The sequence below is a fragment of the Populus trichocarpa genome, chromosome 1 (genome assembly GCF_000002775.5).
Source record: "Populus trichocarpa isolate Nisqually-1 chromosome 1, P.trichocarpa_v4.1, whole genome shotgun sequence".
Lineage (NCBI taxonomy): Eukaryota > Viridiplantae > Streptophyta > Magnoliopsida > Malpighiales > Salicaceae > Populus > Populus trichocarpa.
Genome location: NC_037285.2, coordinates 33,828,977 through 33,847,822, shown reverse-complemented (window position 1 = coordinate 33,847,822; position 18,846 = coordinate 33,828,977). Strand labels below are relative to the sequence as shown.

The 18,846-nt window shown below is 35.5% G+C and overlaps 5 protein-coding genes and 1 non-coding gene across 8 annotated transcripts; 4 read left to right on the top strand and 2 right to left on the bottom strand.

The window, feature by feature from the left end:
* Positions 1 to 1,503: 1,503 nt before the first annotated feature.
* LOC7495789 (uncharacterized) lies at positions 1,504 to 4,936 on the top strand. The gene is made up of 7 exons (XM_002298595.4): positions 1,504 to 1,744; positions 1,830 to 1,870; positions 1,966 to 2,023; positions 2,979 to 3,072; positions 4,194 to 4,278; positions 4,357 to 4,422; positions 4,664 to 4,936. The coding sequence occupies exons 1-7, from the start codon at positions 1,651 to 1,653 to the stop codon at positions 4,775 to 4,777; spliced, it is 552 nt and encodes a 183-aa protein (XP_002298631.1). The 5' UTR covers positions 1,504 to 1,650; the 3' UTR covers positions 4,778 to 4,936.
* A 682-nt stretch (positions 4,937 to 5,618) lies between these two features.
* Positions 5,619 to 5,699, top strand: TRNAL-AAG (transfer RNA leucine (anticodon AAG)). The gene has a single exon. It is a non-coding gene; the product is annotated as a tRNA-Leu (tRNA).
* Positions 5,700 to 6,826: 1,127 nt separating this feature from the next.
* LOC7495790 (50S ribosomal protein L27, chloroplastic) lies at positions 6,827 to 8,607 on the top strand. Its single transcript, XM_002298596.4, has 3 exons — positions 6,827 to 7,333; positions 8,103 to 8,204; positions 8,291 to 8,607. The coding sequence occupies exons 1-3, from the start codon at positions 7,031 to 7,033 to the stop codon at positions 8,468 to 8,470; spliced, it is 585 nt and encodes a 194-aa protein (XP_002298632.2). The 5' UTR covers positions 6,827 to 7,030; the 3' UTR covers positions 8,471 to 8,607.
* Positions 8,608 to 9,262: 655 nt separating this feature from the next.
* LOC7495791 (protein transport protein Sec61 subunit gamma) lies at positions 9,263 to 10,624 on the bottom strand. Of its 2 annotated transcripts, none has more exons than XM_024585067.2 (3): positions 10,446 to 10,624; positions 10,225 to 10,341; positions 9,263 to 9,441 (listed from the first exon to the last, which is right to left on the bottom strand). In XM_024585067.2, exons 1-2 carry the CDS (start codon positions 10,537 to 10,539, stop codon positions 10,226 to 10,228), a joined length of 210 nt encoding a protein of 69 aa, XP_024440835.1. In that variant the 5' UTR covers positions 10,540 to 10,624; the 3' UTR covers positions 9,263 to 9,441; position 10,225. The 2 variants fall into 2 exon arrangements, with proteins under 2 accessions (XP_024440835.1, XP_002300110.1); XM_002300074.4 differs by having other exon boundaries at positions 9,263 to 9,444; positions 10,226 to 10,341; positions 10,446 to 10,621.
* Positions 10,625 to 11,038: 414 nt separating this feature from the next.
* On the bottom strand, positions 11,039 to 13,562 carry LOC7456236 (uncharacterized). 2 transcript variants are annotated; one of them, XM_024585050.2, is made up of 4 exons: positions 13,340 to 13,562; positions 13,132 to 13,196; positions 12,835 to 13,033; positions 11,039 to 11,646 (listed from the first exon to the last, which is right to left on the bottom strand). In XM_024585050.2, exons 1-4 carry the CDS (start codon positions 13,472 to 13,474, stop codon positions 11,275 to 11,277), a joined length of 771 nt encoding a protein of 256 aa, XP_024440818.2. In that variant the 5' UTR covers positions 13,475 to 13,562; the 3' UTR covers positions 11,039 to 11,274. The 2 variants fall into 2 exon arrangements, with proteins under 2 accessions (XP_024440818.2, XP_002300111.4); XM_002300075.4 differs by having other exon boundaries at positions 12,835 to 13,036; positions 13,340 to 13,561.
* Positions 13,563 to 16,087: 2,525 nt separating this feature from the next.
* Positions 16,088 to 17,911, top strand: LOC7456237 (peroxidase 51). Its single transcript, XM_002298597.4, has 3 exons — positions 16,088 to 16,399; positions 16,875 to 17,066; positions 17,176 to 17,911. Exons 1-3 carry the CDS (start codon positions 16,190 to 16,192, stop codon positions 17,749 to 17,751), a joined length of 978 nt encoding a protein of 325 aa, XP_002298633.4. The 5' UTR covers positions 16,088 to 16,189; the 3' UTR covers positions 17,752 to 17,911.
* The last annotated feature ends 935 nt before the right edge of the window (positions 17,912 to 18,846 follow it).

The window sequence follows — 18,846 nt, the reverse complement described above, 5'->3', positions numbered from 1 at the left end:
AAAAAAAATTCTATATCAGCTCAATATTAAAAAACTAAAATAAAAAAAATATAATTTTGAAAAATAGAAAAATAAAATAGAAAAACCAAGTGGAAAAACACCGTAGCAATCCACAATATTTTAAAGAAAAAAAATTACAAAGCAAAATTTTTAACCATCTCAATATTAAAAAAGTAAAATTGACAAAGAGAATTTTAGAAAAAAAAACAAAAAAAGAAGAAAAAAGGGAAAAAAAACAAAAAGTGCAAAAAAAAAAAAACAAAAAAGTAGAAAGGAAAGGGAATGCGTAGGTGTGGGTGAACAGTGAATTCCCCACACCCTTTAGCTTATTACTTAATTTGAAAAATACTATTAAAATCAAATAAAAATTTATAATATTATTTAAGAACCATGTCAAAAATAAAAAGTAAGTGAATCAACATAATAAACTTTTTTCTTATTGAAAAAAAAATATATAAAAATAAAAAAAAAACATAAAAGGGTTAGACTTAACTCTTGGCCCTTAGTATCAGATCATATACTTAACCTTACTTTAACTTTTTTTATTAAGGTGAAATTTTAGAATTTTTTTTTTAAAACGAATGACATATCATCTGTCATGATAGATGATACATTATCCGCTTACCTAATTTCTGGTAGCCAAAGTAGTTGAAAACACTCAACAAACCTCAATAAACTCATTTGTATCCTTAAAGTAGTGAAAAACTAGTTAAAATCCGAGAAATCAAACTAATATCACAAATCTTTTCAAGCTGCAATCTATCTTTTCCAGCAAGATGAGGACCCAAACTACCACTATCAAATACTTCTTGTTAAATGAAACATTCTAACACTAAACTTGATCATTTTGTTTACCGGAATTGCTACAACTAAATACTTCATTTCTCTAATACTATTTTCTAGCATGTCACTCTCTCTCTCATATTGGTAATGAAAAAATATAAAAATAAACTTTAGGATTAAAATAAAATTATGCAAATTTTGAATTTGACATATATTATTCTGATGTATTACATTTGAGTTTTTTGTCTTTTAAATTTAAAAATCTATCATAATTTTAAGGCTAATTTCATTGATTAGACTTAAAAAAAAATTAAATTAAACAAAATAAAAATAAAAAATCAAGAGATTTACTGTTATTTTAAACAATTAAGTTTTATATCAAACTCCATATGTTTTAGTTGTTTAGGTATTATTATGTTGAACTAGTAACTTTGTATCCTAAATTATAGTATTTAACTACTAACTTTGCATTTTGTTACAATTATAATCAAATCAATTTAAAGAATCAATTTGAAATTGATTTGATTAATTAGTAATTGAGTTAAAACTTAGTTTAGTTTTTATTTTTTTTAAATTTCTGAAACTGTATCAACTAAAATTAACATGTTTAATCTTAAACCCTCACAAAAAAAAAAAAAAAAAGTCAAAATCAACACAGTTTTTTTTTTTTAAATGAAAAATGAAAACTTGGGGCCTCTCATCCCATGTTATTTCTGTGGTTCTAAGGGTAAGTTAGAATATGGGTTAATGATGGCCGTCGTGTCTAGTATATGAAAGGCTCCATTTTGCCTTCTCTTTAAAGGGAGGTGAAGTGACAGCAATATTGTCTGTCTGATTCCATTTTGCGGAGAAATTTCATCATCATCAATGGCAACTTCACCGTTACAAAGCTCAGGAATGCTATCAAGAGAACAGTTGCTTTATCTCTTTAATTCCTTCTCTCAACTCACTTCCCAGCCTGGTAATTCAAAATCCCCCCCTTTCCTTTTCTTTTTCCTTCATTGTAACTATAAATTTACCATTTTCATATAAATACTCTTTGTTAGATGTAAAGAAAAGGATCGCTGATGCCGTGAATGACAAACAGGTGAGTGTTTTTATAATAAAAAATGATGGGTTTGCCCTTTGATTAACAAGTATCGCTTCTGTTTGTCAAACTTTGAGATGGGATTCTTAATGCAGGAAGCTGTTGCTGCTACCACTACAATCCAGGAATCTATATTTTTGGAAATGGGGGTTGGTGAGTCTGTCCCGGAGTATCTTTGAATTTCTCAATAAAATTTTCCAAATGGGGGTTGCTCATTTTCAAAATGCTGGGTATTGGTACTCTTGCAAAGCAAATGCGGTTAGGACTTTTGTTAGGACAGGGGTTCGAGTCTTATCTTTGAAAATCCATTTTTAATCTAAAAAAGTGATATGGTTGGTTTAGCTTGGTTGGATTGGAAAGTGCACTGTCGCTTGACTTGTATGTGCATTTCGTGGGTAACTAAATCTGTTGCACTTGCTTCATTGTGCTTGGGCTGAACATACAGTCGTTGAGGCTTGTTGATAGAATGTTGTGTTCTTTCCTCGTATGTTCTCATGGGCTACAAGTTGCTGGTGTAACTTTTTATTTGTTATTTTCTTTGCCTTTGTTACAGCAATCTCATGGAGATCTATCAGTATTTAGTCTTGTTCTTAGAGCTTTGGAAATTTTATTGCTGAACCACGCATCTCTTTTCTTTTTTGTAGATAGCGAATGCATCTGCAAAGTGAAACATTACCTCTAAGTAAATTCTTAATTGCAATTCATCTTAAAATAGGGCAAATGAAGCTCAATGTGACGGATAGTGCATTATAGATTTGTGGAGGGGATAGCTGCTATGCTTTCATAGCAGTTAAACTGATGTAGGGGTCATCTCGCTTTGGACTTTTTTACATGAATATTTTTTATCCTTTAAAGTCCTGTTTTTGGTATTCAAGATATCACTAGCATCTCGACTTGTATAGGTAAAGTGGTCATTCTCTTTTTGGAAATTGACTACTCTTAGTTGGAAAGTTCTGACTATTTTTGCTTTCATGCCATGATGACAGACATTGAAAGATCCATTCAGTTATTCTGACTCACATTTGTTATTCTTCAATACTGGTGCAAGTTTTGTGCTAAGAAGTTAAAGCAATCTGATATCATGAAAAATACTGTTTTACTATTGCAGATCCAAGTTTTGGTATTTCATGCTTGGGAAAAGTGAACGTGGTCTATGAAAATGATCAGGATTTGATGATTCGCTTTTACAAATTTGTTGCAAAGTATGTTGTCTCTCTGTCTCTGGTACAGATTTCTGATTGAGTAATTTTTGTTAAGCCATTGGACAGCATATGAGTATTCTGCATTTTTTTATGTGAACTATTATTACTTTTAAAGAGGACACAAACATATGAGATAGTACAAGAACCCGCCATTAATTTTCTATGATCTTGTACAGGGACCCTCATTTTTTTTTGACCTGTGATGTACAGCATCATCTCTCCAGCCTCCACTGTAAAAGTTATTGTCATTTTAAGGTTTAGGCCTTTCACAAATTTTTTAAAGATGTAAAAAGCAGTGCCTCTTTTTTCCTTAGGTAACAGTTGCTGTCATGTGAGCTCTTACATTTTCCCAAGGAGTTGAATGTAGTCTGAGCTTTTTTTCTCTCCAACAGCATGCGATTTTTTTCAACTTTCCAACATTTTTCTGGCTGAAATTTCCCTTTCCAAGTAAAGATACCATTGATAAATCTTGAACTCTACTGGGCCTATGGAAGATCGATTTTCTCTTTGGCATGAAATGTAATTGTTGTAGAAGATTCCTTTCCAATGGGGTTGGAAGATAGAAATGCAGTTTTCATTGCTGGGAATGAAAAATGAGCAACTATATGAATGGGGTTACATACATGAAGTTTTATGCATGATAGGGACAATACTAATGGCGATTATGAAATAAAACTGATAGACAATTCAAATGCCTTGGATAACAAGTTGAATTGGTTGAGGGTCAGGGACTCTGTTTTACTCATCTCCTGTAAGCACATGTTTAGGACTTAGTAAGTAAGGGTGTTTATTTTCGTATTTTCTAGTCACAATGGGAAAAACCCTGATGACATACTTGACCATTCCTTTTATATTATTGTCACTGAGATGGATTTACTTAAGGAACATGACTTGTCTTTATCAATGCTCTCCTTATTGGAGAATTACGTTTACTGTCTGCATTGTTTCCGAGTTCTTTCCTCACAGTGCCTTTACTTTTTATTCCAAAAAAGTTGATGTCATTTATGATGTCCCTGTTTTCATGAGTTGAAACAGATGTTCCATTTACATGCACTGGTTTTTGCAAGGGATTGGATTATCTGATTCGGTATTTTTGGTGTTGATATGCATTGAAATGACAGCGAAGAAATGGCCTGCGATGAAGCTGAGCTTGGACCAGATGAGTTTGCTGGAAAAATGCACTATCAACAAAAACTACAGGAGCAGGTAAAATCTAGTTGAATTTTGGTATTAGAGGTTGGTTGAAGATGGATACAACTAAATGGTTGGGAATTTTTTTTGCAGCAACTAGAGATGCTAAAGCACATGCGCAAATTTCACCTGGATGATCAATCTGCAATTCTTGAGAAGGTAAATGCCTGTGTGATTCATTTTCTCATTCACTTTAGCAGTTTTTGCTCAAAGATAAAAATGCAAACCTCAGGGCTGTAAAATTTATTTCATTGGACATCATTCTGGAGACATGTTATTTAATGTTCATTTGCTGCTCATATTTTGGATATTCTAACAACAATTTAGTTATGAAACAATTGATCAATTTCACTTGGAAGGGACCTCTTAACATCTGTCAACTCTTTCCTGTGTTATGCAGCTGCATCAGCAGATGGAAAATGCCAATTTTGAAGGTGAGGCATCAGTTTTGTCACCTGAACAAGTTCAGGAGACTGTTCGAAGAAGGGTTTCACCGCTGTTTCAGCCTAGGTAGATTGACACTCAATTTGTCTGTATTCTAGTTTCATTCTGGGCTGCGACGTTCCGCATGTTTCTAATGTAAGCTCATTGTTGTAGCAGCTAGTTTTCGTACATAGCTAACTATTGCTGTTCACTCCTTTTCCGATCCACGTTATTTCATGTTCTTTTTGCACGGGATCGTGAGGCATCTAAAGTGGCGATTGATGATACCCTGCATAGGCCTCAATCCCCAACATGGCCTAATTAGCAAACGATTCCAAAATTCAGTTGACTATTGAAGTGTTTCTGTTCTGGTCCACTCCTCTAACCTTTACTACTGAAGGATGTAGGCGTATCAAAACAGTGCTCACTTCAGGTTAATTCATGCAACATGGGTCATGCTAGGTAGCTTGATGCTAATACATTTCAAGAGCTTTCATTTCCCAAAGCAATGAAAATTGCAATTAAAGCACATCCAAAATAAGTGATCATATACGTTCACTTGCTAAATGGATCATAATCTTTTTCTTACTTGGATTTTCAAGAACCTACATGAAGTAAAAACATTGGCAGAGGTCGTGCTGAGTTCAGTCAATGGAAAACGATCGTCAATTAATGACGGGAGCGCTCGACACCAATATTAAAAAGCCTAGCTCCCTCTCGTTAATGATGGGAGCGCCTGTCATCCAGCCGCCACGTTCGGTTGATACCATATCAGATTGGGCTGAGTTCTCCCACCCCAAATCCCTAAGATGATCCTCGCGTTAAGATTCAGATGCCTGGTCCCCGTTAAGTTATGCAAAGACGGCGTTTTCTTTTCTCAAATGGTATATGTATTGATACATATAATACATAGTTCCCACACTTAGCATCAGGTTGAGATGGCCGAGTTGGTCTAAGGCGCCAGATTAAGGTTCTGGTCCGAAAGGGCGTGGGTTCAAATCCCACTCTCAACATTTCTTTTTTCCCTTTTTTTTTACATGTTTTCTAATGATTCAAATTCACTTCTGAGTTCTAATCCCAAAATTCTAAATTAATTTTAGAATTAAGAAAAACTCAGTTGATCGGAGTATTTCTTCGGTGTCTAATTTCTGAGCAGGCAATTCCAAATCCAATGACCATCAATTGCTTGTAATTCATTGCTTTTCTTGTAAATTAAAGAACGATCAGGATTAATTTTAGACAATTTAATTGAAAACTTATCTTGAAAAACATCGTACACCTTAAAAAGAAAAACATAACTCTCCTTGTTTTGTCTCAAATGGCCTCCCACAGACTGATAAATCATGACATGCACTCCTCCACATGAACAAACATGGTTATAAGAACATTAATAGACGGTCCATCTTCTAATTATATCTACAAAACATCAACAAGTATAGTTAAATTTAATTCGATGTCATACATGATTTGAATTCAATTAATAACTTATCATAATTTTTATATTTAAAATAAAATATTAAATCACATAATTAAATTTAATTATATTGTTGGGAATACCTATATATATATATATATATATATATATATATATATTAAAATGACATTGAATATACTATGATAATTAAGTAAAATTGATATAATAATCAATAAATTAATATGAAAACCTAATAATCTAGATCTATGTAAGATCTCAGATCAATTATCATATATATGGATTTGTACCAATTACAGCTCTCAAATACACTACATTAACAATACTCAATTACATTTTTTTTAATTTCCATTTTTTTGATGAAATCTCTCAATTCTATCAACTATCAAGCAACCCTCCTCCAACACGTTTGAAACCAAACTTGAAATATTTGAGCATGCATGTTTCATCAAAGGCTATTCGTGAACTAGGAGTACATTCCCAACAAATTATTTACAATTATTTTTCTAGAATTCGAATCTTGAATCATACAAGCTAATCTTGCATAGCTTCTTATGACATATTCAATGCTAGTAATGGAGATCGGCAAAAGAACAAGAACAAGAAATATGGCAAAGGAGGGACCAGTTTGAAAATCAAAAGAGTATAGGCACGAAATGTACCTTTGCCCTCCCTTTCTCCATCTAATCCATCACACTCTCACGTGAATACCTTTCAAAAGATAAAGCTCTCAATCCCCTCCCCTCCCCTCCTCCTCTCATCTATTCTTCACTTGTAACCATAAAACAAACCCTATAAAGCACTCAAAAAAAAAATTGTAAATCAGTTTTTTGTTTTTAATTTAATTCACCACAAACATAAACCTCTAATTCTCATTTCTGGGTCTTCAAATTTTCAGCTTAAAAAGCAGTAATGGCAGTCAGCTTCAATCTAATTGGTTCATTCAAAGGCCTTTCTTTATCTTCAAGCTCTTCATCTTCCTTCTTCAAAGGAGATGTTGGGTCCCTTAAATTTGGTTTGAAAAGCTCTGCTTTGTTGCCGTTTAAGGCTCCGGTGAAGGCTCCATTACCCTTGACGATTCAAATGGCTCACAAGAAGGGAGCTGGGAGTACCAAGAACGGCCGTGATTCTAAAGGCAAACGGCTTGGTGTCAAGATTTATGGTGACCAAGCAGCTAAACCTGGCGCAATTATTGTAAGGCAGCGTGGTACCAAGGTCTGGCCTTAATTTCCTCAAAATTTAGCAGTTCACCTTTGTTTTGCACCTTTGTTTTTCTTAAAAGAGTTTTGTTTTTGGGTTAAGTTTGTAGTTGTTATTAGTTATAAGTTCGATTCGATGGGAATTAAATTGATTTTTTTGGCAATGCTTGATTTTGTAATAAGGGGTTTTGTGTTAGGGAATTTCCTTAGTAATGTGATATGTAATGTAGAAAAGGGGAAATGGGAGAGCAAGAGGTCTGTATTTTGGACTGTCAAGGTCAAAGAACCGAGTATTCTGCTAGTCTCCAGCTTTCACCAACATGGAATCCACTAGTCACCCTGTATCCAAATTATCAAATCCATGACTGTAGGAACCCTCATTGTAATGGCGGTCCATATCATAGTAGGTCACCGGTGAAAAAGATTTGCAAGGCAAAACCATATCAAATTAGCGAATCTTGTGTTCTCTTTTCTGATTTGCTGACTCTATATGTTTGGTTCGTCTAGGAAGAGTGGGTTGGAGTTTTGCTCTGGAGGGTGAAAGCTATTAACTCTGAATTTAGGGATCATGGAAATGATTTCCTTTTGGAATAAGGGAATTTAAATTTGATCACTTTGAGATGACTGCTCTAAGCATATTGAAAAATGCGAAATTCTTTTTTCTAATATTGCTGTTTATGGAACATATCTGCTCTGCTGTTCCCCACTGTCATTCAATGTGCATTAAATAGTGTTGTGGCTAGTTTTTCATGCTACCACATTTGAGTATTTGCCTACATTTTCAGTTTCATCCAGGGAAGAATGTGGGGATTGGCAAGGATCACACCATCTTTTCTTTGATTGATGGATTGGTGAAATTTGAGAAATTTGGGCCTGACAGAAAAAAGGTAGATTCTACATTTTAAACCTTACAGTTTGTGAGAGTGATAAATATTCCAAATTGAGATGCATTATGGTCTTGTATGTTTGGCAGATTAGTGTGTACCCAAGAGAAATCCAGCCCGAGAATCCCAACAGCTATCGAGCAAGAAAGAGAGAGAACTTCAGGTTGCAGCGTGAACGCAAAAAGGCAAGAAAGGAAGGTATCGTTGCTCAGCCACAGCTAGTACTTGCCTCCAATGTTGATGCTGCAGATAGCAACCCAGTTTGCTGAATTTGAAAGTTACTGATCTTTTTTAATTGCTTTTGCTCTATGTTGTAGCAAATAGATGCGCGCCACTACAACAATTTTTTCCGTGTGCATTGTGATCCTAAATGCTTGTTTTTAATCTGTTAATATCTGGTTTATCAGGTGTCTTTTTGCTTTTTTACGCCCTTCAGTTTGAATTTACTACATTTCTATCATTATATCAAGATTGAAAACTACAAATACTGAGACACTGGTTGTTTGGACGTCCTTGTGAATGGTGTCAAATTAGCCAGTTTCATCGCATGGAGGAAACCTTTGTTTGCCATGGCTTTACTAGCGTGCTTCTGGTAACATACCGAGCCAATGGGTTTTCTATGCTCCATATATTGGCACGCCTTTAAATTGGAGGAAAAAATTGAAGCCATTTTGTGATCTGAAGGCATTCCAGACTGGCTAGAGAGTTCAAAATTGTGCTCTAGTAATCATTTGGCATATGTTAAAGCCTATAATAGGTATTGAAGGGTTTGTGGGAGGAGGATCACTTGCAGTGCAGGTCACGACCCAAAAGTCGGCGTACTATTTACAAGCAACCTGAAATTAGATCCTGCTTAATATTTGAGATGCGAAAAGGCCTCCAACTGACCCCAACAGACACTAATTCGTTTGCTCAGAAGCTCAGGGACAAGGCTGATTCCTACCGTGTAGGACCGACCGAGGCCAAATAAAGTTGCAATACTCCCTGAATTTCATTTTGGGCTATATAATTAAAGAACATGAACACTTGTTGGAACACAATAACCACGCGAAAAAAGAAAATTTGTAAATCCAAAAAAGCTACTAGATAAAAAGGAACAAAAGTTTCATACAATATCCTCAATCCTACAGTTTCAAGACCAACATACAGCAAAAAGCAACATCAACAATGCTAACATTCCATTTCACCACATTGACATCTATCTCAGGATTTTGCGATCAAGCCTGGATCCATCCATGCTATCCTGCAATGTCAACAAAACGTTACACTACAACTCCAAGCCACCCAAAAACACTCAAATTCATCCGCCGAATGTTTCATCACATTATTTTAAGGTCCTGAACAGCATCAAGTTTAACATTTTGATATAAAATAAAATGAAGTGTGTGTTGTGTAAGCACATTTATGCATAATAATGTCACAAGTATTCCTTCTGTTTATTTTGAAATGATCATTCATTCAAGCAAGAGCGAGGTGAAATCTGATCTTAAACCATAGGCAAAAAACGCACAAAACCATCAAGTGTGAGCTAAAAAGAATCAATATACCCATCTCTTCATACCTAGTACTAAAACCAATACCTATATATAGCCTTTGGATAACCCGCCTTGCTTCATTTTTAACAGAGGGAAAAAAGCCTAACGACATGCATTTTGTAACCCATTACAACCCAACTATGTACTTTACAGATGGACCCAATCATACACCATAGATATCTTGTAACATACCACCACCACCATCAATGACAGCATCAAAGATTGAGGGCTTCGCCTTGCTTATTTTTCCTATAAGTAACTCTATAGCCCATACCAAAACAACATGGATTTTCTAGTTGGTTTCCAGGCTGTATCACAATTTTTTTTTAAGAAAAACAAAAACAAGCAACTTCAATTATTGATCATAAAAGGAAGAGATCAAATATAATTCAAACAAAATTCAGTAACAGATCTCAATTTAGCAATTAAAAACTTTCAATAAATAATAAAAAAGAATTATATTTAGATCAATCAAAGAATAGAGCTTACCTAAACGGATCCGACAATGATGTTGTTGATGGGAATAAATATGAGTTTCACAAAGAAACCTACGAATCCCATCACTACGAATCCTATCGCTGTACGGAAAGCCACCTTCGTGAACTCTGAAACAACAACAAAACGCGTCTTTTTAGACAGAATTCACAACAAGATCGAATCTAAAAGAGAGAAAAGAAAAAGGAAAGAAAGGGTGGGTGGTGCTGCTAACCTTTGCGATCGGGCTTGTGGCAGCGCTTGACGAGGCGAACGCTGTCCTTAGAGAACTCTCTCAATGGATCGAATACTGAATCGATGGCGTCCATTTCTTTTCGATTTCTTTTCTCTCTCTTTTTCTCTCTATTTTTGGTGGTTGTGAAGATGGTGGATCTGTGAGCTACTGGGATTTAAGAGCGTGAAGAAGGACGTGATGACTTAAGGCATTTTTCTTGGACATGGATGCCCCTGATTCGTCATCTGGTTTGACTACTTAGCCCTTATTTGAAACGACACAGTTTAACTGCGTTAAGTGAATTAGATTTCCTAGGTGATGACAGGCCAGCTGTCAAAGATACAGGAATGTCATGTCGTTTTCTGATAGCTTTGCTTTTTAGATGACTTTACACACGCAGTTTATTTACAGGAACCAAGAACGAGACGGCGAGCCCTTCAGTCAGCTAGAACTGGAACCATTTACCAAATAGCATGGCCATTGGTGTTTGTCTCCTTTTCATTAGCAGAAGGAAAGTAATGGATTTTACATGAAAGAAGACACATGCAGGCATTGGCACTCTAAATTAGGCTTTCATCTCAACTCAAAAAGAATAAATTAACCTGTGGAATTGAATTCAAGAAAAAACATGACAAATAAATTAGGTGTCGTATGAATGCAATTATCAGTACCTAATAATGCATGACAAAATGTGGGATTTAAACGAAAACTAAGCATCGGCTTTTCCACAAATTCAAATTTCAGACTTGCATTCGTGGATGGCTATTTCCAACTCTCAAGTAATCAGTCCCACAATTACATGCAGACAAGGTATTTACAAGTGTTCTGGCTATTGCTTCCCTCCTGTTGGCACAGAATCTGCCCTTTTCTCTCGCTGAACCGCTCGAGGGACAAATGTGAGGCCACGAGTGTTGCGGTGGCCAAAGCTGATTGAAGAAGGAGAGGAATCTGAAGTGCTTAACTTAGATACTGCTGAAACAAGGCCATCAATGGTTTCGCCTTCTATGTCCATTTTGCTGGAAGTTTCCTCGCTTCTATGAATAGCTTGTTTGCGATGTTGCTTCTGTCTTGCTTTCTTGGATAGGTGGGCTTTCTTGAAGAATTCAAATGAACTAGGGAACTTGTGTTTATCTACCAGATGCTGTTGCCTACCCTTGTAATTCTTGAATTTTAAACCACAACCTTCCACCAGACATTCATACTGTTGCAGGAAAAAACAACTGTTAGCATTGAACACCAGTATAGAGGCAAGAAGCTTAAAAGGTGCACATTCAAAACGCTGATTGAATGCTGAAGGATTTTTGTCACGATTTCATTTATATAGAGGATATGGACTCTAAGAATCACGAAGTGGATTGGACAGACTAGCATAACATTGTGATTTCAGAAATGATCAGTCCCTTAAGCCTTAACTCCTAAGCATTGTCCTCTTCAGTTTTTATTTCAGCCCTTATTTATCAACTTGCCTTTACTGATTCTCATTGAAAAATGGAATTAGGATAGTTTGGATTGCTTATCAAGTAATTGTAAGAAAGACAAATAGCCCACTAATCACCAAAAAGGAAGAGAAATTGGATCGAAGCATAAACAATTCTTAATATCGTATGTAAGGCATCATACAGACAATATTACAGCTAACAAAAACACAAATCATGCACCAAATCCTCTGATGAATAATGCAATAGAAACCAAGAAAGAGTTGACAGCATAATGATCAACTAGAATCAAATGACTGTTAGAGAGTCATAGTGAAAATCAATTGAAAATGCATAATGAAAAGGGATTCAAACCACAACCCTCCACCAAGCATTCATACTGCTGCAGGAAAAGACAATTATTAACATTAAACAAAGACAATAGTGAAAATACACAAAAGCACAAGCATTCAAACAAATTGAAGAATTTTTATCATCTTGTGAATTTACAAACAGCAATGGGATTCTAAGAAGACAGACAAGACCAACAAAACTAAGTGTTTGCATACACAACCATCTCTACAACCAGTAAACATTAATCCAAATGAGTTCTAATCCAGCCTTTCTTTTGCCATTTTCTCTCATTTTAGTGATTCTTGTATGTTCATTCAGGAGTGGAATTACGGGGCAGATTAGATTGTTTATGGAGTCATTATATTACAAAGGAAGGGAAAATAAAAAAGGCACAGGCATTTATATTTCTTATGGTAGCGCACAGGTAATAACACCTTAAGCAAACACTATCACAACAAAAAATAGCACAAATAACCTACAAAAGCATTGATAATAAAAAAGAACTAGACATCAAAACAGGATTCAACGGTACAAAAGCTCAATTAGAACCAAACAGAATGTTGTATTAGAAATTCATAATGCACTTCATTTCACAAAAGAGGGAAGCCGATAAAAGATACCATGGCATAACCGCGTGCAACTTTTGCCTGAAAGAAAGAGTCATGTGCTTCAGACACATGAATGCTGAGCAGGAGCGACGTTGGGTAAAATCTGGAGCAAACCGAACACGACGCAGTGTGCCGTCCATTATAATGATCTTCAAAGTGTTCCAAGGATATCAAGTGTGCACCACAACCAACAATCGGACAAACCACCTCCCTACTATAGAATCATAAGTTTCAATGCACAAACCCAATACAATACAAACCTTAAATTTCTTATAAATGATGAAACCCTAATTCATAAAAAATTCATACCTTCCATCCTCGTCTATCAAATCCTGCAGCCTATGCTTTTCATCTTCACTTAAATCTAACGCAACCTAGTTTTTTTTTTTTTAAAAAAAAAAAAGCAATATCATTAAGTAATGAAAATCAAAAGTAGAAAAAACAATACCGAATTTCTGTAAAGATTTTGTGAATTTAAGAGTGGAAGATGAAAAGGCAAAAATGACAGAGTGATGACCTGTTTGGCGAGGAGTTCTCTCTCGATGTTGCCAGAAGAGAAGAAAGGAGATTCGGGGTCAAAACGACGACGAATCGGTTTCCAGTACGGAAACCCTAACTCGGTTTTGGTGTCTATATCTACAAGCATCGCCATCGGGAAGATCACTGAAAGAGAGAGAGAGATAGGGGGGGGGGGGAGTGTTGAGTTTGGATTTTGAATCAGTTTTTCTCTAACGGAAAGTTTAGAGCTAGTTCTGGAGACGACTAGTGATCTGTGAAGCAGTGGGTATTTTGGTTTGGGCCGTTTGGGCTTTGAGCCTGCCCATAAAAACATTTTGGTAGCCACTATCAACAGTCGTAAAACATTTTTCCTTTTTTTTTTTTTTTTTTTTTCATTATGGGGATTTAGAATGGTCAAATTGTAAAATTTAGACAACGTTTGCGTTCAATACATACTTTGTTTTTCTTTATATGCACGAACTTAAATGTGTCTGACTACATGCTAAACTTTTTTGTTAGAACTAAGGAAACATTTATCATTGATAGAGGCATACAAGCATAGGTTATCAATAGCCCATGGACCGGTAATTTAGTGATATTTGATAAATTGTGATTCCACGTATATGATATTTTCTAATATTACACTTGTTTAATGGTACTGAGGTGAGACTAAAAGCTACACTTATTTATTATAAAGAAGACAACGTATTATTGTTTCAAAATACAATAGACAAAGATACTCGGGACTAAGTGGGATTTTTTTTTTATCATTCCTGTTTTATAAAGATTTACTCTGAAATTATTTTTAAAAAAAATTAATTTATGTTTTCGTTTATGTTTCTCCAACCAACACATTAGTATTACTTTTACACCTATCATTTTTATTACTAGGTATTAACCAAACACAATCACCTAATTAATTAGTTCAAATATAATTAATATGGTTAGAGAATATATGTTTGTATATTATTTTTGGATATTAAAAGCAATATATAAATTTAATTAATTTGATATTTTTGAGATGTATCAATAAATAAATAAGCATAGATTATATATGTGCATTATATAAAAAAACAAGAATTAATGGTGATTGCTTTTAAACAAATCTTACAAGTGGGTACGTAGTGCAATTCCTTAAAACTTCTGAACATAAGAAACCCTGATCCTGTAATTAGGCGATAGGAATTCTTTCCCCTGAAACTTAAAAGATAACCTTAAGATTTTTATTTTATTTTATTTTAATTTGTATGTGTTTCTGAGGGATTAAATATGAGAAATGCAACTCTCATGCATGACGTTAATCTTTAATTTCCCAATTAAATGGTCAATGCGTATTTGTTTATTGTTTGTGAGTTGTGATTAATTAATCACATAATAGTGGGAAAAGATAAGTACAGCCTAACATGCACGATTACAGCATGCCCCGTGGCGTTATTGCCGACACGTCTCCGTCATCATCTCTCTCTCCCCCCCCCCCCCCCCCCCCTTTTGGTTTCTTTCTTATTAGAATCATCACATCTCTTGTAATCACATTGCTAATCACTTCTATTAAATTCGTTGACAAAGTCCTAATATTATATAGTGAAAAAAATATGTATGAACAGTCAATTTTTTTTTTAGTTTTTTTAGTTTAACGTGGGTGTCCGGGCCAGTTTGCGCGCACCTCGACTAATCTCACTGGCCCTGAAGTTAACGACCATGTAAGCCTCCAGTGGCCATCATATGAGCAACCACAGGGCTCGAACCTGAGACCACAGAGAAAGCAAACCTTTTGGTCCCAAGCTTTTATCATTGGGTCACCACCTAGATGGTTGATATTTTTAAATAATAGTTAGCTGGCAATGAAACTAATCTTTATATTTGGCCAACACTCATTTCTCTCTCTCTCTCTCTCTCTCTCTCTCTATATATATATATATATATATATATATTATGTTTCATGGAATAAAAATTGTTTTCACTTAACAAAAAAAAATCTAAATACAAAATGAAGATTCTTCAAGATCTCATTTGTCAGATATACATAAAAAATAAATTTATAATTTTGATCCTTAAGCAATTCCCTGTTCACCTTAAGCTAGCTATGCTTTTTATATGTGTAAATGCCTATTATTGGACCGGGGATTTGTTGTTGTGTCATTTTCATATCTATTTCAAGGGCAAGGAAGGTGTCGTTTAGGCCTAATTTATCCGGAGACTCATGTATGTATGTATGTATGATATTTTAAATCATACATACATACATACATGGTTATCTATTTCAAGGGCAAGGAAGGTGTCGTTTAGGCCTTATCTATCTAGAGATACTAACAACTAGTAAATTAAATTAAACTAAACTAATGGCAGCTATACCCATTCAACGAATTGAAAAGGAATGAAGGGTTGAAACAAAGAAATAATCAGAGGGCTACTCATGCATATGACCCGGCAGAACTAGCTTGATATATATATATATATATATAATGGGCACAACTTTCGTAAATGTAACTTATGGCTTGAAGAATACGACATCGTGTTGTTTATTCCAATGCATATTGTTTTAGTAAGACACCTATGAAATAATGAAGATGATGTGGCTACATCTTATTGGATAGGTGGTCGTAGAAGTTAAGGTCTTTTACCCACCTTCATGCTAAATTACGACTACGTACAAGATGGCCAGAATAGTACTTGAATCCTTATACGCACCGCATCGACTTGGTTCACAAGGCAATTGCCTGCAATTATTTATATTTTAAAGGGTGGAAGCGTTCTTGTTTTCTTTCTTTTGCTCTCTCTATTTCCATATGTATAAATTAACACATTTGGCTTTTGGAGTATTCATGAGAAAGAGGTGATTGATTGTACAGCTAGCTAGGTTGTGGAGGAAATGGAGAGAGGACGTTGCATGCTCTTGCTGATGATGGTTTTGATCATGGACATAGGTAGGGGAGAGGGACAGCTAGTAGAAGACTTCTACAGCTTTACTTGTCCTAACGTGGAAGCTCTAGTGAAGAAGGCAGTTTCCACAAAGTTTAACCAGACATTCACTACAATCCCAGCAACTCTTCGTCTGTTTTTTCATGATTGCTTTGTTACGGTACGGTATTGATTCTCTTTTGTTCCATTTTTGACACTTGTAGTGAATTGATACTCTTCAATGTACATCCGTAGTCATGAATTATATAATCATCATCATCATCCATGCATGACTGCATGCTACTGATCATAATGCCTTTTGATTGTGTGTCCAAGCACTGTAAATGATCATCATGGTGAACTAATTAGCGTAGTTATTGTACATGCAATACGTAATATACATGTAGTCATAATTGTTGTTAATTCCATTGATGAAAACTCAGTTCTAAAACCCCAGGCACCGTGTCATGAAAAAATGTCGAATACTTTGTCCCAAGGAATTGTCAATGATACCTCAAACTATAGGAGATTGGATGTTCTAATATTACTATCCCAATTGTTTCTATACGGGAATTGTTTGGCGATTTCAACTAGGCTTTCAATACTGCCGACTTCCATACGAGTTTCTCTAGCTGTTTCTACTTGCAATCTAACAGGGTTGTGATGCTTCAACAATGGTTTCTTCACCAAATGGAGACGCAGAGAAGGATGCTCCAGATAATCTCTCTCTGGCAGGGGATGGATTTGATACAGTAGTGAAGGCAAAGCAAAAAGTCGAAGGAGCTTGCCCCGGAGTAGTCTCCTGTGCAGACATTTTGGCTATAGCTGCTAGGGATGTCGTAGTCCTGGTAAGGGAACGCACAAACTAATTATACTTATTTTTTCTAGTATTTCTACAGATTCTACTTGAAAGCAGAAACTAACTTAACCTTTGGGTTTTATGTGATCAAAACTCAGGCTGGAGGTCCTTCATTCAATGTAGAATTAGGACGTCGTGATGGCCTGGTTTCAAAAGCATCACTTGTGAAAGGAAACTTGCCAGAACCTGGCTTCAATCTTTCTCAACTTAACGCTATGTTTGCGAGAAACAACCTTAGCCAGATTGATATGATTGCACTATCAGGAGCCCACACGCTAGGCTTCTCTCATTGCAGCCGCTTTGCGAATCGGCTCTACTCATTCTCCTCGTCCTCTCCTGTTGACCCTTCTCTAAATCAAGATTATGCCAAGCAGTTGATGGATGGATGTCCTAGAAATGTAGACCCCAGCATAGCCATTAACATGGACCCTGTAACCCCACAAACCTTTGACAATGTGTATTTCCAGAATTTGGTTAATGGTAAGGGATTGTTCACTTCAGATGAGGTGCTGTTTACGGATCCAGCTTCCCAGCCAACTGTCAAAGATTTTGCTAATAGCTCGAGCGATTTTAATGGAGCTTTTGCCACTGCCATGAGAAAGCTTGGAAGGGTGCGAGTTAAGACAGGTAGCCAAGGAAGTATCAGGACAGACTGTACAGTCATTAATTCATGAAAACTCAAACAATTATTGTTTGAGGTTGCAAGTTACTTGTTTTGAAGCATTGTTATCGTTACAAAAACACGTATAGCAACTGGTCAAGTTACTTTTAATCACTCTGTTTAACTTCAAAGTTTTAAGGTAATAATAAGTGTGATTTTTATTTTTAAAAAAATTAAGATTCTTTCGTTAATCAAGGAACAGAAAGCAATACAATTGGCTTCTCCAATCTCCAAACTAGAAGGGACTTCTTCCAACTAAATCCTTTATTCTTGATAACAAGAGGAAAGTCTTGCTAGCTCATGAGCGATTCTATCACCTTGTCTCCTTACTCATGAACAAGAGAAGGAAACAAAAGAAAGAGCTAAAGCAAGGATGATATCACTAATAGTTCTTTCCAGGTATGAAATATCTGTATTGTCTGGAATTTCTGAATAACCCCAAGGATGTCGACTGTTACCTGCAGTCCTGCACTTCAAGTCCAATATCCTTTGCAGTGGATAGGACATGGAATAGGGCGTGTGCTTCGGCAACTTCCACTCCACCTTGAAAATGAATTCGTTTAGCAGCAGCAGCAGCCATGATGTTCCCTTATAACAACACTCAGAACAGCTTGCACTATCAGTATTGATTTTAGAGCAATCAACACAAAAGATCTTTGTATTTTTTACCATGAGGTCATTAGATAGGTAATGCATTACAATGAAATTATCTTGAAAAATCTTTATATTTTTTAAACGGGTAAAGTATCTACAAAAATAAAATTATATTAAAAAACTTTCATATTTTCACGAACAGACAGGTCACTTGGAAAACAAAATCATGTTGAAGAGCTTTTATGTTTTTCAGAAACAGGTAGGCACCTAAAAAAATAAAATTATATTGAAAAATCTTTATTTTTATCACAAAGCATGTTGGTCACATTAGGAATGAGATCATTGTGAAAAATCTTTGAATTTCTTATGTTCCTGATCAACCTGGATTAACCATCAAATGCGCAATTCGGGCAATGAGACCACAACATGCTAACCACTGTAGTGCATACTGGACCGAAAGCAAACACAAATAAAACACAAACAAGCAGATTTACGTGGTTCCCCAAAACCGGGT